The sequence below is a fragment of the Neopelma chrysocephalum genome, unplaced genomic scaffold (genome assembly GCF_003984885.1).
Source record: "Neopelma chrysocephalum unplaced genomic scaffold, ASM398488v2 Primary Assembly neopelma1_44, whole genome shotgun sequence".
Lineage (NCBI taxonomy): Eukaryota > Metazoa > Chordata > Aves > Passeriformes > Pipridae > Neopelma > Neopelma chrysocephalum.
The window spans coordinates 24,219,775-24,244,403 of NW_020897703.1; the positions used below are offsets into that span (position 1 = coordinate 24,219,775).

Consider the following 24,629-nt stretch of genomic DNA (forward strand, 5'->3'; position numbering starts at 1 on the left):
CACTTCCTGCTGTTATTGTGCACAGATGAAATCAGCCTGCGGGCAGGGCCCAGTGCTGGTGAAGCCTGCAATCAAATGTTCAGTAGCTACTGGTTACCTTAATTGTGAAACCTCTTATCTTGATCCTTAGGGGAGGAGGAATGAGGGTGGGGAAACAGGGGCAGTGAGAACAGTCACCTTCTAGACTTATTAAGAGATAAGATTGTTAAATGCATTCATTATACATCAAGGGGAAGACAAGTTTTAAAGGCTGCTGAAGAGCTATTTGTAAACAAACATTGAGTGCACTTCAGCTCCCTGTTTATTCCAAGGTAAGGTGGGTTGCAGTTAATCAATGAAGTCTAGACTTCCTAGTGTTACTCAGCCTTGTGGAGGGGGATTATACAGAAATGCATGAAGATCTCTGGATTTCATCAGGCCAACTACTGCAGAAGATGAGACTTTTCTGGGCAATAAACACAGTATTCTCTTTGTAGGGCTGGTGGCTTAAAATTGCTGCTTCTCGTGCTTGACAAGACCCTTTGTCACCTGCCACTTAATTGTACTTCATGTGGAAGAAACAGCATTCTTTCAAGGCCTATTGAAAACTAGTTATTTGCAATTCCTTTTATTTTGCATGCTGCATACAAAGCCCAGAAGGCGGCTGGTGCAAAGGAATGGAGTTTAAAACCAGGAAAGGAAAGCTAGGAAGTCCTAACAGTGTACACTGTATACAAACCAAGGGAATGCAGTTGCTAACTGTGCTTTGAATGGGAACTCCTGAGTGAAAACACTGCATTTCAACCTATGTAGCTGTGTTATGAAAATGAAGCTGAGACGTGTGAGGGTGTATTCACGTCCTTGCAGAAATTCCAATAGTAAGGATGTGCTGTCCCAAGCTGAGCAAGTAGGTAGCTCTATGTTTTATCAAGCTGAAGTGGAAACTCCACCCATTTACTGTATGGAATGAGAGGAGAACTGCATAGAGATCTTCTACTTCCCTCTTGGTACCACTAATACTTCAGAAGATGCTTTCACGAAACAAAAAAAAAGAAGAGAAGGGAAAAAACAGCAGAGTCTGTGCAGCAGGGGTGGTGCAGATAATCAAGGTCAGCTCAGTTACCATCCAAAACTGACTGAACTTTCTGCCTAAACTTGTAAACACTCAAGATGAACAAATAAATCTTCCCTCTCTGAATTCTGAAAGAATTGGCCTGTGAAAGCGCATGTCCTATGCAAAAAACATTCAACATTGTCTGTAATCCTCCAAGTAATAAAACTAGATATGGGTCTCATATTTGCTACTCTATCTAAAGATAGAAATGGTCTGGACAAACAAGTGGCTAGTCTGATCTCAGGACCATACAAAGTTTCAGAAGAAGTTTTAAATGAAAAAAAAATACAGATGGGGAAATAAATGGAAATAAAGGAAAAAGACCATGGATCTGTCCCAGTCTGTGCCAGACCAACTTTATTTCAATAATTAATTTAACTGAAGTAAGAAAGTCTTGAATCTGACATTTTTGGCATAGGGTCACATGGAGGAGGATTAGTTAAACTAGACAAGACAGGCCTTAGTAGAGCAACTTTAAGGTGAGTAAAAAGCTGGCTCAAAGACATATAAACGAATAGTGACTAAAATTTAATAAAGTTATTATTAATCTTCTGAATTCACAATTCTGTAATTCACTACAATCCTCCTTTGGGAATGAGACTTCCAGTAATTATAGTAACCTTTGCCTTTCTCATCAGGAGGTTGAGGTCTGATATCCATGTGGGTGTGATGGGCACAAGTGTCTGCCTTTCTGCTGTCAAACCTTTACTGTATTGTTTTTTTTGCTCTAGGTGATCTCCCTTTTTGCTGGTCTGAGTTCTCTGGCTTGGCTACCTTGCTACTAATGTAAAAAAGACCTAACAGGAAAGACCTAACTTGCTATTTGTTCCGAGATTCTCTGTGGAGAAGATGGTACTTACGATATGGCCTCTATCATATCCATTCCCATCTCAACACAGCAGTGTGCATGGTCAGCTCTTGCTTCTGGCAATCCAGACACACAGTAATAGCAATCGCCCAGGATCTTGATCCGTAAACAGTGGTTCTCCTAAAAAAAATAAGAATAATAAAGGAGAAAGAAGTATTCAGCTTATATTCATGCTTGCAATAGCTTGCCTTTTAGGGCAGTGGATATTTAAGAAATCCAGTGAACGAGCACAGTATGTCATTCTTGCAATAGGAGAATAATAACAAGAGAAAACAAAATTATAATAGAAAACTTACAGCTGCTAGCTTATCAAATCTGGCAAAGAGTTCGTTCAGCGTCATGACCAACTCCTGAGCAGTGCACTGGGAGGCCAGGCTTGTGAAACCCTCTATGTCTGCAAAGAGGATGCTTGGGAAAAAAGAGAAAAAGAAAAAAAAAAGAGAAAGTGTCACAAAATTTGTTGCTGATATTTGTGTAAATTCTGAGGTAGAAGTCCAGGGATGAGGAATAATGTAGGGGTGTCCCAGTTCTATAGCAACAAGGAGATGAGCAACCCTAATGTCACATTATGCCACAGCCTCTATCATACATAAACCCCTGAGGGACATGGCTTCATCCCCTCCAGAGATTAGAAAGGCCTGTCAACCCCCCCAACTCCATCCCCCATCCAGAAAATTTACAGTACGCCGGGAACTGGTGGTGGCATGATAATGCTGTCAGACATCAATAACAACAAGGCAGTCCTACCCAATGAACAGATTAGCCCAGCTATAAAATCCACACTTAGCCATTGTACTCACATCCCTCAACCTCTCAGCTCAATAACATTGCCTGTGTCTTAACCCTTCTGCCTGCTTCAGCTGCTGTCCAAACGCAGCCACAAAATAAAGTCCCTCTCTAGTGAATAACTGGGAAAGCCCTACAAAAGCAGCATGGACTGTTTTGAAAGCACAATTATTTGAATCACAAGTACTATTAATGACTCTTTGATTTCAATTAATCAATTTTAATGTTGTATTGCAAGGACTCTGTGTTTTTTTAACTGGAAAAAGATTCTGTCTCGTTGGTAATTACGACTTGGAAAATATTGACTTGCAATCAAACACAGTTATTACGGCAAATTTAAAACTATTTAGTAAAACAAGCACCAGACTAGATCTATACAGATTTAAGATAAAATGCATGTATGCACACACATTTTTTTAAATAGAAAATTCATAAGCTCTACTTTTATGTTGGAACATTTAGCCAGTGGTTGATTTGTTCTTTGAAGTTAATTATTGCATCAAGCTGTACTTGGAAGAGAAATTAAAAGTCTAAATAACAAGCACTTTGGAATGGTTTCTTCTTTGTAAAATAAAACTCCAACATGTTTTAGGCAAATTGCAGAGGTATGTTTTCAGTTGGAATTCCCTGCAATGTCTTCAGACAGAAAGCAAACCCAACAAAAATATTTTCACGAGTACTTTTTGCAAAAATCCTGAAACACATTTCAATTCTGGCATGCTTTTCATATTTTCCTTCTACATTTCAACTCCAATAAATCATCAACTAAACATATTGCATTAAATATTTCTTTGTTAGTCAGACTGATGTTATAATGTACAAGAAAAAAAACAAGACAGGAATGCAGGGATGTCTGAATCAAAATATACTTTGCCATTTTTAAACACTTGAGAAAATGCACAAAAACAAACTAAGATTCCACATATTTACAAATAAAAATAAACCTTCTAAAGAAACACACTTGAAATCAGCTGAAATCTTAGAGAAGTCTGTACTGCTCACTAAGCAACTTAAGTATGTGCTAATATGTAATGTTTAAATGGGAAATGTCTCCAGTTCTTGTGGCAGTGACAAAATGTTGCAAGCACGTTCCTCTTCCAACATGGGGCAAATTGCAAATTTCTCACTTTTGGACACATTCACACTCTTTGCTTGTGTGCATGTTGTAACAGCCACGTGTTAGAACAGGAGGAATAAAGATCAGCTGCTTCCTCTGACGTTCAGATAGCAGTGGGTGTATCTGAAAATACTAAGCAGGGATGCCCTGAGCCTTCTCCTCATGCCTGATTCAGAAAACTAGTGCTAGCATAGTGTCCTAATAAACATGGATAAATGACTGAAGGTTGCTCCCTCCATTCCCCATTACTATCATGATAGATAAATGGATCAGACATTCCTAGGAGTTAATTGCAGCAATATTTTCAAACACACAAATGAAGCAATCAGCAGAGACCTATAGAGCTATTCTACACACAGATTTATGTCAGCTAACCAAGTAACATGAACCTCTTGAAGCACCTGAGCATTTTACAGACAGATAGCTGTGTGTGACCTGCTCTGCGACCAAACAGCCACACCACTGAGCTGCCAGACAACACTGTCTGGGATACAAGGGCTGCAGGGAATGGAAAACCTCATCAGGGTATGGAAATGACTGCGTGGGAGATGGCAGAGGACAGACCAGTGATCTGGGAACTGAAGACAGAGAGGGGAGAGACACATTTGTGGCAGGAGACTGGAGAAAGAACAGGACACAATGGTCAGAGAAAACAGTCCTTGCAAACAGGAACCCAGCTTGAAGCCTCTGTTCTCTGCTCTCAGCAAAGAGCTCTGAAAGCCACTAAATCACATTTTACTCCTCTGCCTAATCTGTTCCCTCTCCACACTCCTGCCAGCACTGCAGCTTCAGCAGCAGAGACGACAACCAGGTTTATCACTCCCAATCCTGCTAATGACCCACAAGGGAGGAATGGGGCCTCATGTATGTGGTGCTGTCCTACAGCACTTCTATCCTTTTATTATTAGCCCTTGTAAGCCTTAAATTCAGCCTGCTCCCTATAAAATACCCAACAATCCAGAAGCAACTAGAAAAAAAGTAGATTTCACTTACAGGAGCCATCAGGGAATAGCACATGATCTTAGTCCTGTGTTTAGTCAGAACTTTCATTTACAAAAGAAGTCTGCTATACCTATCTCCTTATACACACAACACACACAGTGAGATTGCAGGAGCATCTCCCAGTCCTGTCAGTGCATCTTACCCAGATTAGAAGCCTTGGAGTTTAAACACACAGCTTCCCCACTACCCTTAGTTTCTCACTCCACACTTACACGTCAGACTACCCTTTGCAGTGAAAAGATTTTATTAAAGGACAATGGTGATGGATGATTGTGATGAAGGGCACAACTCAAGCCAACTATTTGTCAGTCTTCAGAGGGCATGTGATTTCCTTGCTGGTGGGAACACAATGCCAGTAACAGGCCTTCCTTGTGCCAAAATGTGCAGTAAATGACAGTGGTCAACAAAAGGTCAGATTAAATTATTATTATAGCTATAAAATATCATGAGATAAGTCAGGCAGTGGTTTAGCAGTACTATTAGTTGAAGCTGACTAGAAGGGATTGACCACATAATCTGCAGCCTGGACATCAGCAACTATTATCAGTCCTGAGTCCTAGTCCCTTCATCTGGAAGGCTACTGTTTTGTGGAAAAACCAGTTTAGCATGTAATTAAAATGTTGTAATGGCTTCAGAGCTCTTGATATATTTTCCACTCCATCACTGTCTTCAGATTTACCATCTGATTGGGTTTTGTCCAGCAGTAACCAGGGTATGACCTCAAAAAATACAGAAAATGGTTTATTTCTGGGAAAGACAGAGAAGAAAAGGAGTTATCATTAATTTTATAAGTTTTTTTTAAATTCTTTCTGCTTTATTTTGGTTGAAAAGTACCACAAGTTGTGTTATAGGGTAGAGGTGAATACTTTCCTAAGCTCCTATTTCAGTTCCTATTTCCAGCAAGGACTGGCTCAAGGTTTCATCACTGTAGAAGGCAAGCTCAGTTTCTGCCTGTTGCCCTAAGTGGCTTATGACACTGACAGGGAAGAAAGACGAAAAGGAGTCTGATGGCAGATCCTGCCATCCTCCCCTCTGCTTACAGACCAGGCTGATACCTGCCTGCTCTCACCCAAGCCTCAGGCAGAGCAACAGGAAAGGCAGATACAGGGACTGGAACATCCCATAGCTGCTGGCTCCTGCTGATTCCACTACTCCATGTCTGATGGGCAGCACGGGGCAGGCTGGAAACACAGCTCTGGCTGCTGCTGCTGCTGCCGCCACTGGAATTTCAGCCTGTGCCTGAGCGTGGCTCTTACCAAAACCACCACTGTGAGGTGACCTGTGCGGCCTCCATGAGCAGGGTGCTGGATGCTCCCTGCACAGTGCTTCACACAGTGCACAGGCAGACTGAGGGGAAATGGAGGGAGGCACAGCTGGGATGCAGAGACAAGGAGAAAATTCCCAATGTGCTGACCTCAGTTTTCCCATTTTTTGGTCTGTAATGCATTCACACAATAGTTAAGATATACCTAGACAGGTCCAGGTCCATCCCTCTGCACGTGGGGTCCTACCACTGCAGGTCATTTCAAACTATCTCCTGTAAGTCAGGTGAGCCTTGCTGTGACTGCACGACTGACCTACCCCGAGACAGAAGCATCACAGGATCTTTCAATGACAAAAGATGGCAAAGCAGAACTTTCTCAGAAAGAGCGCAGCAAGGGGAGAGATCTTGGCTGAAAGCGAAGAAGAGCGTAAGGAGCAGGAAGAGCCAAGGACAAGGCGGGAAGCAGGAAACCATATGAGACATTTAAGAACCACACACATCTACAGAGATTGATTTTGAAGTGTAGCCCTTAATGTCTGAAGCCAATACAGTTATCGAAGGAGGGACACAACACAGGTTTCCCTGCAAATGCAGGATTATTCAAAATGCTAAATTAAATCATCAGTGCTTCTAATGTAAAAACAAAAAAACCAGTCGTGTTCTATTTCGAGACGTGCGTGCCATGCACGCCAGCCGCAACATAAATCAAGCAAGGCAAGAAACACAAACCCTATCACCATCACAACGGTAATGCCAGTCATGAATATAAACACCATGTGTTGCTAGAAACCAAACACCACAGGCACTGCATGGGAAACAGAACAAAACCCCAGACTTGGTGAGGTTTAATGACTTATAATAATTGCAAAGTGCATCTGACTGGATGTGAATCAAAGCCATGATATTTTACCACAACGAGTGCTACCTACAAGGGAAGAAAATGTGTCATAATAAAGTAACCATGGTTCACTAGATACAAGCATTCACAAGCAAAGGTGTAACAAAAGAAAACCAGTTGCTGTAGAGTGAACTCACCTGGCTAATGGTGAGGACAATGTCTCAGGGTGCTACTGTTATTTTCCAACACATTCCACTGTTGTTGGTGTTGCATGTCATTAAGTCATACTATGAACAAGGAAGAATAAAGGAGAAGGATGGATTGGGATGAAGATGACAAAACTCTCACTCAAAAGGCTGTGTTGAGCTCTTAACACAGAACTAGGCTTTCACAGAATCACAGAATGGCTGAGTTTGGAAGGGACCCCTGGAGGTCATCTTGTCTGACCCTCTGCTTAAGCAGGGCCACTTATGCATGTGGCTACCCAAGACCATGTTCAGATGTCTTTTGAGTATCTCCAAGGTGGGAGCATCTCTTGAACAGTTCAGTAAATGAGTCAATTTTCTCACTTGGATGTCCATTTAACAGCCATTTCCTCTTCAGCACTGTAAGCCCAGAAGTGATTTTCCAGCTCTAGTGGCATAAACATAGTATTAAGTTCATCTAGAAGCTCCTAGGATAGACACAGCATCAAGATAGACCCAGTCTCTCTTTCCTAACTATAGCTACTTGGGGATGAGTTGGCACGGAAGTCCTCTGTGTGCTCTCTCTTCTACCCACCTGTCATGATTTGAAATTGGCCCCCCCTCGAGAGAGGGGGGCTCAGAGGTGATTGGGTGCCAGGGCAGTGTTCCCTGAAGAGCCAATCACCATTCATGTTGTTCGCTTCTGCTAAAAAATTATTATATATCACAGCACCGGAAGTGGTTGGCAAGTTCTGTCTTGGTGTCTGGTTGTTGGTGTCTGTTGCGTGTAGGTGGAGAAGGCCAGGGGGTGGCTGGGCTCCCTCTCTCCCCTCCGGGGGGGAGAGGGGGGCCCTGCGACCCCCCAGCTCTGCTTGAGCCAGAGTTGGAAGCAGCATTTGGAGTATGTGCTGGGAAGGAAGAGATTCACAGCACCTGAGGTAAGAGGAGAGAGGCAGGCTTTGCAGCCAAGCTCTCTCCCCCCTCCTTTTCTACAGTAAAGCTGTGGAGGGGGGCTTTTCTGTCCCTCCACTGTAAGTGGAGGAGAGGCTCAGGTATGAAGCTGAGCCAAGTGGACGGGCTGTGGAGGTAGGCCCGGCGCTCGGGAGAAGAGTCCCAAGCGAAATTGGAGACGGACCCCTAGAGAGAGAGAAAGGGGCCCGGAGGATGTCTCTGCCACTCAGGACAACCGAAAACCCGAGGAGAAATTCACATGCCAGGACGTGGACACTTGATGAGCAGAACTACACTGCAGCAGCCTACAAATCGAGGTATGAGAGAGAGAGAGATCACGCAGCAGCAGGAGAGCAAGGACTCAAAGCTATCTTCTTGGACTTCATGAGGAGGAGAGACTACAACAAAACAACTGGAACTTGGTGAGGGGGGAGCGTTCAGGCCCAGAACACTCCCACAGAGGGACTGGTTACTTTCCAGCCTTGAAAAGGCTCTTTCCTGGACTAAACTTAAAGGAGGGGCTTGAAAGGACTGATTGATAGAAATGTAATATATATATAGTTGCCTTCAGTTTGTACAGTATATTTATTTGTGTAAATAAATGTATATACTTCCCCCTTCCCCTGTGGAAGCCTCTGGCCTGAAAGTTTCTCTTCGGTAGTGTTGGGATAAATTGTGGGAAGGGGTGGGGGAAGCCTGAAAATTGGATTTTAGATTTCTAACGTGGCTCAAACTGCCACACCACCCTATGCACAAAATAGGATTTCAGCTCCAGAAACACTGAGGACATCTCACCATGCTCTTTCCCTCCTGAATTTGAGACCAGTAACAACAAAAGGACAAACCAAAACAAGCTGAGGACTGTGATCAGGCGACATGTGTAGGCAGCAAAGCCCACCCAGGGAGAGTGAAGTGGCCCACACAGATCATCGTGCTGAGTGACAGCTCAGTGACTGGTTCAGTAAGGACTGCAAGCTACTTCTAGACTAACTCAGGTCTCAACAGAACATCAGCCCTCTCCCTAGGGATGTCTGTGTGACAGGCTAAGAACTTAGCCTTAGCAATGCAAAAAATGTTTTCCAGAACAGCAAGACATCAGACAGACCAGAGGTTAAAATTTTTCCTTTTCCTATGTTCATGGAAAAAAACCCCAACAGTAAAAAAAACCCCTACTCTCTGTCCTAAACATATACAGTCATTTTGGAGAAGACCCACTTAGCATTGGAAATCACCTGTTGTTTCAAATGAGCCCTGGTACTTCTGTGTGACACATCAGCTGGCACAGCTCCCCCTTGGGAAGGGGGACTGTCCTACACCATGACAGTGCTCCACCTCAACGGGTGGCTCCCCCTTGCTCAAGAGGGTGAGAAGGCACATATGTGTAGCAGTAAACCTGCATTATATGGGAAAACTGTGGTTTAAGCATGTTTTAAAATGGCTTTTTTGTAGTCTCTTTGCTAACTCATGTTCTCCTTCCCAAAAACCCCCACGGCCAGTTCTTATCTCTGTCTCAGGAATGTCCTGAGAAGATATCAAGAAGTCTTCTCATTGGACCTTGTTAACCCCTTCCTTATTTGGCTGTTCCCTGCCTGATTGGTGTTTTGTAAGACCCCTTACCTTACATGGTTCCCTTTGACCCTCCCAAGAGCTATATAAACCCCTACCCTACAATAAACTCTCTCTCTCGCCTCCTCTCCACGTGCTGTGTGCTATCTCTCTGGCTGCCATGGGACCACGTGAGTGGGGGGAGGGGTGAGCACCTAACCCCTCCATGCGTCCAGGACCCTGAAGAAACCCCTGGAGCTGGAGTAACCCCTTCCCTATCCACCTCAAGCCTTCAGAAATGGAACCCCACTATGGGAGGAATGCACCCAGACATATGTACGCAAATGCTGTGATTAGCAAAGGAATACTTGAAAGAGAGAATAACACAAAATAGGAGGAAATACACACAAACCCCCCTACAAAACCAAAACCCCAGAAAACTGTGAGCCTTTTCACCTATTTCTTTACAGCAAAAGGCAGAAAGCCTCCTGTTGCTCTTCCCAAGTTGCCAAAAATGTAAACCAAACCCACATCCCATATTTGAAGAGTTCACTTTGCAAGACCATGCCAACTGAATCTGGTGACAGCAAAAACCCACAAAGAAGCAGGAGACCAGATGGCCTCTTGAAGACACCGGTGGCAACATGTAGACTGCCATCCAGAGACACTGCAGGATGACAGCACCGCTCACTGCAAAGATATAAACTCCAGAGCCCTGCCTTTACTTGATTTTCCCATGTTTGCTCTCAAGTGAGTGTTACTGGAGGTTAGAACAGCCTGGGGGGCTCAGCTAGGAGATGCACATCCCCAGCACAAATGCTCTGCATTTGTGGCTGCAGCTCTGTTAGGAATGTGCTCCCGGGAATGCCCCGTGGAGAGTGTCTGGTCCTGCTGGCGCTCACGAGCTGCTGAGAAAAACGGAACTGTACCCTCCATCATGGTCAGAGCTCCTCACCTCAATGCCCGTGGTCTGTCCTTCACTGTCAACACAGGAAATGAGAAGAAATTTAGATCCTGAAATCTCAAGCCAGAAGGGGAAGAATGCACCAGTCACGCAAGGAAATGTTTTTCCTCCATGATCTCCCTAGGTTTGCAGTTTACAAGCTTGAGTAGCAGCCCCAGTTACTGGAACTTAGCTATAGCTAAGTTTATTTTTTTATTTTAAACACGAAAAACTTGCTGTCCTCTCCCTCTAAACATTTTGAGTTAAAAGTTTTCCCTATTTCAGCAGGCTAAATTTAACCAGATTGATTTTTCACTGGAAACGGGAGTAATAAATAGCCTTTTGGGAAGAAAAACTATTTGAGGAAGGCAAAACCAAATAAAGATAGATATGCAGTGGCTACCAGCAAACTATAGGTGGAACACATTATAGATGTCTTTGAGATAAAAGGAATTTATTACTTCATCATTGCCAGCGAATTAGATGCTGCTGCCTGTCAAACCTAAAAAAGGAATTCAAGCATCCTAAATGAGATTTTGTGTTATTAAGAAGGAGGAACTATGGACCTTTTTCACGTATCTAAGAAAGGACCGATGGGAATGTGAAGTTTTTTCCAAGCGTTCTGGTCATCGGAAAAAACCATGTAAACGAGAAAGATAGCAGATCCATTCCATCCCCAAGAAACTTTAAGAAGGCAAAGTTGAGGGATAGGTGTGACCTTTTGCAGGAAGGAACCACAGATACTACTGGCCCTGACCATGTGTCTCGGCTGTGGCTCCAAGCAAGACCAAACTCACCCAGATCTGCCTGACGAGTACAAAAGAGCTGGCAGGTCTGTCCAAACTGGAGCTGAATCCAGCCCACACCACAATAAATCTCACATTCATTTGTTCCACAAGACAGCCTGAAATCCATAACTGCATATAAAACAGAAAGGAAAAGCCATGTTATTTTCTGGTTTTCAAACTTCAGGTATGCTTTTTCCTGTGAGCACTCTTGCAGGCTGTTTTCCGGGATTAGAGCAATCACTGATGTTAAAATCCTGCCATAAACCAACAAGAAGAAAGACAGAACTAAGAGAATTCTGAAAGAAGGGATGAACACAGCTGTAGTCTATTCAGGGCAGGAAGGCACTATTCCTCCCTGCCCTCTATTCAAGGGAAAGGCTTGCAAAAGTGCCTGAAGCAGCACAGTAGGAAAGAGAAACAACTAAAAACTTGAGCATTAAAGCAAAAGAAAACCTGTTGCATATAGGCTGTATGCCAACAATCAATCAGTTGTCAGAGAAGGCAAGAGAGTAATAAATTTTGTCACAGCTAACAGTTTCACATGTATATGCTGGGTCAGGCACATGGTATAGAGATTAAATCATCTATTCAGGTTTTGTGATGCTTTCTGTTACATATTGCTAAGGTCTTTGTATTTGATGGAGAAAGAATGAGCTCTTCATAGCTGTGAAAACTGTCTTCAATCTGTTTTTCCCTGATATCATGGATATTTATGCAAACAACAATGCTTTTGTACACCCTAACCAAAAAGCTGCAGTAATTCTGCATGCAGCAGTCATTTCAACCCAACTTACTTCTTCTCTCTTTCCACTAGCTGTCCCAGTGCCCTGTCCTTTTGGGACTTATTTTCTCTGTCATGTCAGGGTTTTTCCCTCTGGAAAGTCACTGCATAATGAAAGCATTACACTAGTATATAAATGTCATAATTTAAAAAATTAAAGAGCAACTGTGCCTTTCCCAAAGTGAGTAGGTAGCAAAATACACAGACTCTTTCATGGATCAGCTGAGAATAGACAAGTCATGTGATGCTCTGTACACATAACAAACACACAACTGTACGCACAACAGTTGTGTGTTTGTGAGGGTGTTTGTGAGCTTATTAGATCAAGAATACCGAGTGGCCATTTGGTGGGAAAAGTGAGTGCTGAAGAATAGGAACGAGTCTTCCTGCCCTTTTTGGAACAGTCAACGAGTTGACTCATTGCCTCCTCATTTCTACATTTTTAAATGTAATTGAGCAGTTGTGTTTCTAAAATTACACCGATGAAACTGTGAAGAAAAATGGACCCAAAGCATTTAGAGAAACTTAACTGTGCACACTTTATAATGGCCACCTTTCTGACAAACACCAATGCAACATCAGTGGAGAACTTTAAAATGAAGGCATAACTCTGGGTCAGTTATTTTCAAAGAAAATGGTACCGCTCATTAACTGAGGGATCAATGTGTTATTAATTAATAAACAAACCTGATAATAAATTTAATAATAAAGCACATGATGTTTTCAATGAGAAGGGAGATTGGTTGCAATTTCAGAATAAAACAAAAAAGGAAAAAATCTGGCAGCAAACTGAACTCATTATTTGGTTGTTGTACACAACATTGATATTCCTTACCTGATAAGAACCAGTAATGAATAGATACCCTCAACTCACAAGTAAAGTTCTCCCAACTTTACGAGGAATACAATTTAACACTAAGAGGTTTGTTTCCTTTTTAAGATGAGGTCTACCATCACATCTCAATTGATCAGTGGCACTTGAGCTGACATCTATCTTTGGTTCCCTTTGGTGACCCAGAAAACTCCAGCTGCCATGGAGAAACACTGTAAATATAATTAAATTATGTATAATCGATAGCAGCAGTAAAACTACTCCTCCTTAGAAGGCAGTTCAGGTGAGCTCACTAAGTGAGAATTTCTTTGCAAAGATGATCCTTGAACAGGGAATAGGAAATTCTATGCATCTCCTCAGCCTCTAATATATCTCATATTCCAAATACTTTGCATACGTCCGTGATTTCATAGGTAGTAAACACTGGCATTAAGCAATTGTTAAAATGTCATAGGTGCTAGAAAAGCAACACCACGCTATTTTTTCCAGAGACAGCAGTATGGTAAATAAAGAAAATACATAAAGGTGCTCATGGACACATGGGAAAACTATGGCAAAGCAGGAATGTGAATCCTGGCCTCACAAGTCCAGGAAACATCCACAGAAACCCTACTCCTGAGATGCTGGAGCGGGGACCATGGTGAGGCAGCTCTGCCCACTGCATCTCTGAATCTCTTTAACTTTCCACTGAATCTCCCCTGATTTTTGCAATCAGTGGTTTCTTCTCATAATGAAGCAGGCATATAATTTTAACTTGATTTCAAGAGAATTACTGTAATTGCCACCACCAGAATAATAGATCTGTGTATAAAGAAATGGCTTTTCTCTTGCATTTTCCACTAGAAAATTTAATTTCTCTGTTAATGCATTACGATATTTCACTAAGCCATTTGCTTGCTGCTCTCAATATTCGCAAAATATTATCTCCAAATGTAGTTCCTGTAAATAGCTATTAGTTTACCAGTGAACTAATATCAATAAAATCAATAGAGTCTGACCAGATCTTTTCTATAGCATAGAAAGCCACCCTGGAGACCACTTTAAATATGGTAATGTGTCTCAGACCATAAAAATAAGAGGAAAGCTACTGTGTCAGATCTTTCTACATCTATGCAAAACCAGTCTAGCTAATTTCTCCTTCCTTTCTATGCCACTGCAGTAGCAGCAATTTTGGCTTGAAGATGAAAAACAAAAAACCAAAATATAGTGCCTGGCATTTGAAAGGCTAAGTTCAGTTCAGAACAGTGGGTGTCACAACTTCAAAACACTCCTGTATGTTCATCTGTCATATATACCACAAAACTATCTGCTACTTCAAGTGAGGAGGGAAACTGGAGACACAGCTTGCTACTGTCCCAATGTTACTGTGGCCTTTCACAAAGCTGCATGAAATGGAATTTAAGTGCCTGGGAGGACACATGCCCATCTGAAGGCTAACACAGCTGGCAATAAAATTGTGGCTAATGAGTCACAGTACAAACAGGATGGGACTTTCCTGTAGGGAATCTGGGGGAGCCAGAGCTAAATTAACTTGCAGAGAAGGGAGAAGTTTGAACAAACTGCCTCGTGAAATGTCATTTACAGTATCCATGCTAACAGCCACACAGATCCTGTCCCCAGCATAGACACATTCAGGTTTCTAACAGATGCCTTGGATTAGAATAATTTGCTCTTCCAGACAGGAGTCGCCATGACTGTAGTAAAGTGTTTCTTAAACAACACATCTGTTCTCTCCCTCGGGGTCTGTGCTGTAACTGCCTGAATTAACGTGGTAATTCAGGTTTCCAGCATGAACAGGGCCTGAGGCTGTCAGGCAGACCTGGAGCAATGGAGAGGGCACCGGAAGGAAACAGAGCACGCAAACAAAACACAAACCATAAAGATCTTTGGACAAACTGGAATATCCAAGATGTGCACAAAGGCAAATGGCAGCTGTGGGATTTGGTGTTTGTATGGCTGGTTTTAATGCTCCTATAGTTCAGATACCAAGAGATGACTCTATTCTTAAGTACCAAGCCACTCTCTGGAAGCCTGAAAATGCTTAGTACAGCTACTCTATTTCTTATATAGTACAATAAACAAACTTGCAAAAGTGCTGGATTCTAAAAGCAAATAAAGGAAGGAAGGAAAGAAGGAAGGAAGGGAGGAAGGGAGGAAGGGAGGAAGGGAGAGAGAGAAGGAGAGAAAAGGAGAAAGAGAGAGAGAGAAAGAAAGAAAGAAAAAGAGAAAGAAAGAAAAGCAACAGCCCACACAGCATCAAATGCTGGTAGGCTCAGTGCTAAACAGCAGATGATTCTTACTGAATAACTGCCCTAGATTTTGCAAACAATACAGGAAACAAAAATAGAAACCCATTTACATATTGCTGTTAATAACTTTATTTATAGTGTCACAGCTAGAGCACAATAACTGCAGCCACGGCTTAACTTGAAAGCCATTCACTGTGGAAGAGTCAGACAGATACTGTTTTCTCAGTTCTTATGCAACTGAAAAAAAATCCTGCTTACAACAGCCAGTCACCAGAATCCTTATAAACAGAACCAGAAAAGAAGTTAACAGCGGTCAAAGGCAAAAGCAAATCATCCCCAGGAACTGTCTGGCCTCTGCATCTCCCAGCTACTTCAGACATACTGTGGTTAATCAAGGACCACTGAGGTTAGAAACCCTGGCAGGTAATTTTTCACTTCAGTTTGAGTCCTGTGATAGCATCTTACAGGAATACTTGACTGTTATTTAATTTCTTTTTTTGGTTGTTGTTTGTTTGAATGAAGAAATACAGACAGGGCTCAGACTAAGTCAGCAGCTACAATAAGAAACAGTATGTGTCCAGCATTTAAGATCATCCCTACCACATCTGTACTGCCTTCTTCATGACTGTAGCCAAATCTTTCCTGAGAACCCAAAATTCCTGCCAGATAAAATACCACTAGCCTGTCACAACAGACTGGCACATGTTTAAGGTACAGAAATGCATACAGAAATTTGTATTCTTGATTTTTCAGTATTTTTCAAATGCCTGCTATTTATAAGGAAATAGAGTGAGAATGCAAGCAAGGAAACTGTCCCATAAGACCCTTCACCCGAGATGTGAGAAAACATGGATCTAATTTTATCTCTGCCTGAATCCAGCCTGAACTGGACAATTGGCTATTTTGGATTGGGAACAGGGGTGCCCTCAGGACCTCATGCTGCAGCTGCTCATTACATATAAAATACTGAGAATAATTAAAGGCAAAGACAGCAAGCGCTCCGCTCTGCCCTACTGATCATGGTGCGCTCTGTGACATGGGACAGTGGGATTCAAGCCGCTGCTCCGGGGTTTGATTCTTTTATATAAAAAAATGAAACAGTTAACAAAAGAGAATGAGGATGCCTTCTTTGTTTATGGCCTCTCCTAGGAGATGTGGCCTCAAACGCCCTCTGGTACATGGGAAAACCGAATCCAGATAACCTACACCAGCATGTGGGTCGAGCCTCTACACTCCCGGATGAGCACGGTGTGCCTCATTGCCACACCTCATCACTTGTCTCTTCAGATCTTCAATACCTCTGTGTTGCACTTTCTGCTACATGGAATGTCAACTGAATTAATTAATTTCGCTGGGTTTTCATTTTAGTGGGAAACATAAAGAGGCCCCTTTGGCATTTTGGCCCCAGCCAAAATGCAGCACTCACTCCCCCTGCAGATACAGCCAGCACTCACAAGAAGTCCCCAGCACTCATGAGAAGTCCCAGCACAAAGAGCACATGTTTGCACATACTCCCTGATAGTTCCTTTGACACAACTCCTCAGCAGTCCAGGCAGGGCAGAGGCTTCAAGATCTAGTCTTTGGGATGTTTCTGTAATGGGAACCAGGCATTTCTGAACTCTAATCAGTCTCACTACCCAGTTAAAGAAATCACTGCCAAACTCAGTTTTTAATTTTTCAGACAAGATACCATTTTTGATTTACTCCTTCCACCATTACATACTTCCAAGAAAAAGCAGCTCAGCAGGTAAGCCACATCTGCAATTTCAATGTTTCTAGGCATTGCAAGAAATTTGTAATCACTTCCAATTTCAATAACAAAATTTTATTCAGTTTGCAGATGAAAATTTCAAAGAATACTGGACCTTAAAAACAGAATATCACCTAGCATTTATACTCCATAACACTACTTTGTCTCTACATGAGACCTGTCATCCTAAGCTGTGACCTGCAGGCTGCTATTTGACAGAAGGGAAGCATGTTAGGGAAGAAAAGCAAGGACTATGTGAGTTTTTTCCAGTTTTATCTCCTTTTTAATTGAAACAAAGTAGAACTATTAAATCAAAAGGCCTCTTTTTCTCCTGCCTAGAAAGAAAACGAATCTTACAAAGGGGCTTACAGTAGTTTTGAATGCAATCCAGAACAAAAGGTTCCAAATGAAACAGAATAATTATACTTTTATGGATCAGCTCTTGGCTTTTGTTGAAGACTGATCTGTAACTGCAATTGCTCAAGTTCCCTTGAGTAGAAGCCAAAGTTTTGTTTGTTTTGTTCAACAAATTGATACTTATTAGCTCACTCTTTGGAAACAGCCAAGGCACAAAGCAGCAGTGCATTGATGTGCATGTTCCTAAGACTGGAGCCTCTCCACCAGAACTGCTATGGCACATGAATGTCCACTATCTAAAACTGCTTCTGTCTGGTTTCCATTCTCCTTTCTCCTTCCCTCCAGTCATTACTAACAATTGGTAAATTTGCTTCTTTCTTTCCAAGGTTTTTTGTCTTTACTGTATTTTTTGCCTACCTCCCTCCCCACTAATATCCCATCAGCTCTGGACATAGGTCTCTCAGCTCCTTCATGGTCCAGGATATTACAAAGCATCTCTCCAAAGTGCTCTTGCATTCATATTGATGTATGGGTCTGCCAGGTCTGGGAGATAACAGAAATTAAGTAGTTGTCAGAAGGAGGAGGGTTGTCCTAGTAACCTTCTATTAGCAACATTCCCCACAGTGAGCAGGAATGGAGCCAGTGCGTGATCAGCCTCTGCAAGGAATGATGCTCACAGTTAAAAAATGTACCCAAACCACTGAAATCAAAAAACTCCAAAAGAATGAGCTGACACGGTGGATCAAAGTGTCACTACTGTACCTCCGCTGGAAAAATTCCCCATTGCCTCATACGTTCAAACTTCTTCTTCATGTGAGAGGGCAAGTTTGTGCTTCCAGATGCTCTGCACAACTACTGATGGGGACAAACAGGCATTCACAGATGATCTTACACACAAACAAAGCCCTGGTCATCCAGCCTTCTGCATTCTGCTTTCTGGGGAGATCTCTGCAACAGAAGGCTAAGAGAGAATATTTTGACGATAGTCACAAAGACCCAAGTTTTACAAGTGATCACTGCAACAGGTTTTTGGTCTTCAGAGTCAGTTCTGTAGAACAAGAGTTGAGGGAGTTGATTTCAAGCATTGATGATCCTCATATATACTTGAGGGGTTCATTTAGAAGGTTTGTTCAAATAGGGACATGGTTACTGGTCAAGAACATCCTTAGACTTTCTCGGTGCCTTAGAGGCCTTCAGATATTTGCCAAACACATATATAGCAACCACAAAGATCCCTGCTGGCTAGGGAAGATAATACCTATATTTTTACATGTTGTTTGCTTTTTAAATAGTATCGCACATACGCTTCTTTCTAATCTCTGAAAACTATCTGCAAACTTCCAAGTTCTCAGAATGTCCACGGTCTTATAAATCCTTATTTCCGCCATTTAAAACTGTGTGCATCTTTCTTGGGCTTTGTAACAGAAACACAAATGGACACAGAAAAATCTCTGTTTTCTAAAAAGAGCAATTCTATCATTCCCCAAGGGCAATGCCATGCCAATGGGGTGCGTGAGATGAAATTAATTTAATCTCTTTGGTCTTTTGCCTCCTGTGCTCTTTTGTGCAGTCCTCTGGTGCTCCTCATTTCTGTTAGCTCTGTTTCTGAAGTGACCTGCTCTTAGCTTGGTTTCTTATAAAAACACCATTTACGGAATTATGCAGTCTGCACAGTCAGTACCAGCTTCTCCCTAACTTTTTCATCACTTACTATAAAGCAAAATTAATAAAAAAGAGGAAGTTTAAAACATACAACATGACTTTCAGTTACTGGAGGACACAGACTCAAGTTAGCAATGTACTAACTCGAGTCACAGGATGCCAGACCACTTGAGAGCTCTTCTCCACTAATTGGTTTCAGCTTTTGTCTCTTATTCATTATTTATCCAGTGTCAAAATTATATATACACCAGTAAGAACAGATGCACAAATTAGCAGCAATTGTTGAGGGATATAAATATAGTATAAGACAAGAGAAGTTAATCCATCTCCATTCCAAAACTGTGCCTCTGTTTTATAGCTTCTATAAGATGGCTTTAAATAGTTTTGCAAAGTTCAGTGCATTACAGATTAAAAAGTTTAACTCATTTTTGCTTTTCAGTCATTATTGTCTAAGGAGGAAGCAAAAAGGTAGGATGATTTTAACAAGAACCTCTTCAAATGTTATATAAACTCAGAGTTCTTAAAACCATTTTGCATGTTAACTACATGACAAAGCAGTTCATCATCTGAAATTTAACCAAGTCTTTAAGGAGGAAAGCAAGCCTGTAAAAGCAAGTCTTCACAAAAGTAAAGTTTTGTTCAGAGCATACTCAATTTTTCTTGTCAAGGTTACTGCAGAATACAGAGGACTGGGGGTGAATTAGTTGAATAAACATAATTTTATGCTTTTTTTCCCCTATAAATTTGATAAATTTTTTAAAATCAGGCCAATTAGCAGTTAGATGTACATTTTAAAATTTAATTATTTTTAGTACTATTGAAACAAAAGGGAAATCAAATACCCTTGATGAGTTAAAACACTGCTCTGTAAACTTCTGCAGGCACCTTCATTATTCTCTCCAAATTACTATTCACAGTATTTCATCATTAAAACATCTAACACTCTTCAATCCATCACCCTGTGAACTTCACAGGCCTTTGTGTAAACTCAGAATAGGAGCATGTGAATTATACATCACAGGCCCTTCCTAATTGCTGATGGCTTGCTGGTGGCTGCAGATCTGCAGTCACCTGGCACACTGCACTTTTGGGATGTTATCTTTATTACAACACACATGTTTAAGCAATGCATCCAGTGGGGTGCCTTGCAGCCAGTTATTTGTCTGTTTTGTTCTTCAGAGAGTACAAGGCTCACTCATGCCCCTGGAGACACCAACGGCTCCCAGTAGGGACAAAGATCACAATATATTCCCAGTTCAAAGAGGAAGATCACACTTAAACAAGTATTTATTCTTCTTAAAGGTTGCTGTGCATATGCACAAAGAGGTAGATTTGCTAAAATATATAAACCTGCTGCATTCTTTAGCTTAGAAGTTTTAATGACTGAACCACTAACAGTGGTTATTGCACAGCTTTGATGTCAAGTCCAGGTGTAACAATGGCTGCAAAATAAGTGAATTTCTTTACACATGAATTTTAGCTTGAATGCTGCTCTCCAAAAGACACTGGTTTTTCCTCTTGAAAACAACAAATTGGCTAGGAAGAGTCAAGTGATTAGTGGTGTTAAGAGCAGAGTAATTCACCTTCCGTGGGTGAAACCTACTTCCATGCTTCCTAAAAATTACTGCTAACTTTTTTTTAAAGTTAAATTTTCTGCAACATTAAAAAGCAAAGACTCACCCCCAGAAGGTGCAGGTGAAGCTCCAAGGAGCTGGCTCTTGACACAAAGAGAAGAGTTCTCACATAGGTAAAATTCACTGCTGTCATTTGGGGAAAGGTGTGGGCAGGCTCATTTCCCTCCTACTCACTTTTCTCATCCTACAGCTTCAACCAGAAGTTACAGCAATTACATGCTGGGGGCCTCTGAACTCACATAAAACCTACACAGTTTCCCCCACCTACCTGCAAAAGTAACTTTCTACTGCTTGTGGGCCTCAAATATGCCTCAAATAAAGAAGAGGAGGGAGAGGTCTTTCCAAGATTCCATTCTGAGAAACAACCAACCAACTCATGAACACATTCTGGGGGGAAATCAAAGCTCACAGATTGGCAGCACCAGGAAGCAAGACATGGATAAAACCAACTCTTGAGCTTTCTCCTTAATGCTGCTCTTCCTCATCTTCAAACATAACCATCAATTTTCATTCTGCCTCCCCACAAAAAAGAAAGAAGATGAGCGGAAAGATGGATTATACAGTAAATATGAAAAAAGCTACTGCTCCTGCCCCTTCCTGGCAATGAGAGGCCTTCCATAGAAATTTAAGCTACACAAACTTTGGCTCAGACGAGAGACTGTAGAATCTGTGAAAATATCCATAGAAGAACTGTTAGAAGTATTGCCATACTGTAGTTTTATTTATTAAGGAGAGTAAAATTAAACTGGTTTCTAATTAGCTTCAATAACCTCCTATGACAAAGCATGAAAATAGAGTTTGGATGAGCTCCTGAGCAAAAGTGCTCCATTGGTATAACCACCTCCAAAGGCAATCTGCTGTCTGACCTGGGCTTGGTAGGATATGTCTCATTATAAACCCATTTAGCTTTTCAAAAGGCACTGTTAGCAAGCCCCCAAAACAAGAATATACCACTAAGCAGCACCTTGCTTTGGGAAGCCAAAGCCCTGACATGCCCAGTTACAACTGTGTCCTGGGAACCCTCCTACTCACTGAATCAGAGTTCAGCTTTTTTCTACTATTTATATTGATAAGTTCTTTACCACCAAGAAACATTAAGACTGGATGTTCTGTGTGTGAGGACAGCGGAAGGAGGGAGGAAAAAGATGTTTGCTTAGTTGAAATTTTCCTCAAATGTCATAGCTCACAATTCCATAGCACCTTGCCACCCAAGAATTTAACACACTTCATAAGCAACTAATTAAGCATCACGACACCTATAAGGGAAGAGGTTAAGTTGACACAGCTGGTCTGAATATTCTGACAGTCAGATAAAGTGCAACTAGTTGGTCATTTTTAAGGGGAGAAATTTTTGGTGTTAGAACGTTATTAAATCAGAAGACAAGATACAAATGTTTTTCATTTACAAAGGAAATGGTTTGTTTCATTTCTGCAAATGGTTTAGTTCAAGTTGTCAAGAGACATTTAAAAAACTCTGAGAACAGGTTAATGTTGCTGAGTACATGATTCATAAGAATTATGTGAAGGGGAGAAGAGAGGAAACTGTCACTTTTACTGCACTTGGATGCCAGCCCTAAAATAAGCTTCTTGAAACAGTTCATCAAAAGAATTTCAATGACAAAGCCAACCTTTATCCTTTTACAGGGGACTTCAAGCCTCCTTTTATAGCACAGAGATTACTATATTTGGCCAAACCTAGATAACATTAAAGCCATTATCACTGCAGTGAGACACTATAAATAGCAATAGTAATGTAAAACATTTAAAATTCTGCCTGGGAAGCATGATAGATAAACAATATTATCTATGCATATTTTAGGGTTTGTCTATCAAACATAATCTCATTCATGATAACATGAACCAATTTAGTTACATAATTCACCTTGTTGTTTACCCAAAATTACTTGTATAGTCTTGGGAACTCCTTTCCTGATTGCTTATGACAATAGACTTTATATTTAACACACACAGATATGTGGGAAAGGTCAAATCACATTCTGAGGTTCTGGATTTGTCAAAGTTAATTCTCATTCAATAAATCAGGACAGGAAATGGTTTCCTTCTCTGTTAAAGGGTTCTGTTCACGTGAATCAAGAGTGTATTAACCCCAAACATTTTCATCTTAGTTTCATCACCACCCTAAATTCTTCAGAAGAACATAATCCTGAAACAAATTTTGCTGCCAAAAATGACAGGAAATTATATTTTCATTGTGGATAAATTAGTCTCTGAACTTAACTTTCCATAACAATAAGCAGGAGATTATGAACTCATTCCCAGGAAGTCCTGATAAGGCTTAAAAAAGATTTGCTTTTACCCATTCAGGTCAAAAAAACTCACAGTATTTTGCATAAAAAAATCTTTCCCTGAACAGAGAGATAGCCTTCCCTCTAAGGGAAGTGTAACACAGTAAGCAATATCATGGCAGCACTGCCCCTTATTAAAGGATCATGGCTGTGTTTTACAGACTTACTACCGGTACTTGAGGAAGATCTTTTCTACACAGGTTTAAATTGACTTCATTTTTCTTAAAAAAAAAAAAAAAAAAAAAAAAGGTGTAACTTTAAAAAAAAAAAAAAGCATGTGACCTAGTATCTAAAACAAAGCATATCACAGCAGAACTGGATAGTTAAAGACATGTCATTTTAAAAGAGAAAAAAAAATGTTTTTTGATGGTAGAGTGGTTTGGGTTTGTTTTTTAATTAAAATTAGAGGTGGTCCCAAAAGCCCAGACCCAATCATCCCTGAAAATTAAAATATTTAATCTTATCTGAGGCAGAATTTAGTAAACTTCTCCCATACAAAATGTCAAACCAGGCCAAGTGCAGGAGGCTCTGGTCCTGTGCCTCCTGAGTTCAAACGACTCAAGATAAACCCAGCTGGATGGAAACCTCCAGTGTCAGTGAGGCTCATTACTTCCATTTTAATTTTGAATTTGGTGAGCAGCCTCACTCTGAAGATCCAGTAAAAATTAAGGTCTCAGGTTCCAGGTATTACGACAGCAATCAAACTCTTAAATCAACAGCTAATGAAAATTCCCATCCAATACACTTTCATTTAAAATCTACCTTTATAAGTAATCTGGGAGAGTGAGAAAATAGAACTGCTGAATACAACAGAAGGAGAAGGAAAATCCACACCTCTGTGCAGACACACAGACCTTCCCGCTCCTACGAACTGCAGAGGAAATGCTCCTGCTGATAAATCATCAACAGGAAGCCAGATTCAATGGCTGGGCACAGCACCCTTGCACCGATTTCACATACTTCTCAATTGCCTTGACACAATAACCTTTAGCTCATAAAAACTTAGATCTTATGACATTTTTGAATAGTGACGAACACAAAACAAAATTGCTTGGAGCGTTCTCATCTCAAAAGCCTCCCCTTGAGCATTTCCCCGTGCAAAGTAAAGAGCATGTTTGCCTTTATTCAGCCAGTTCATTAATCAACATCATTGAGATGCTACCTCCTCCCTCCAGTGTGTTTCTGTGTGCATGTAAATGCTTCAAAATCATCCGCAGTCATTCCCACTAGAGGCGGTTTCAGTGCACCCAGGCAAGAGCAGAGGCTCCATGCTGAACTCCTAGTGTGAAATGAGTCATTTGTTCCAAATCATGTTTCCTTTTTTCAGTATTCTTACTTAGTTATTCATTTCCCTAAAGTACATGAAGATGAGATGTTCCTAAGTTACTTTATATTTGCTCTCAGCACATACTATTTTATTCCTGTTTCTTATCTCACTTTTCCAGCCTTTTCCATGATTTCAGTGGGCCTTGATTTAGGACCTCAAAGGCACCAGACAACAAAGCCCACACTTTGAGGAAGATATCATTTAAATTGTTTCCCCTTGCAAGATCTTTTGAAATCTTAGCATCCCTTTGCACTGGAGATAGTCAGCAACCGCAGGGACCTGATTCCTCAACATTCATTACCATGAGGAACAAAGTTAAAATTACTTTTAGGTCGCAGAAGTGAATCTATT

At 41.2% G+C, this 24,629-nt stretch overlaps 1 protein-coding gene across 4 annotated transcripts in view; it reads right to left on the minus strand.

Annotated features, from left to right (window-relative positions):
- The window catches only part of ADCY5 (adenylate cyclase 5), a 207,951-nt gene that overhangs the window by 54,277 nt on the left and 129,045 nt on the right, over positions 1-24,629 (minus strand). For all 4 annotated transcript variants that reach the window (XM_027679003.1, XM_027679004.1, XM_027679005.1 and 1 more), the window contains 2 exons: positions 2,258-2,369; positions 1,954-2,081 (listed from right to left, as the gene is read on the minus strand). In XM_027679003.1, the coding sequence (XP_027534804.1) occupies positions 1,954-2,081; positions 2,258-2,369 (240 nt within the window). The remainder of the gene's footprint in view (positions 1-1,953; positions 2,082-2,257; positions 2,370-24,629) is intronic.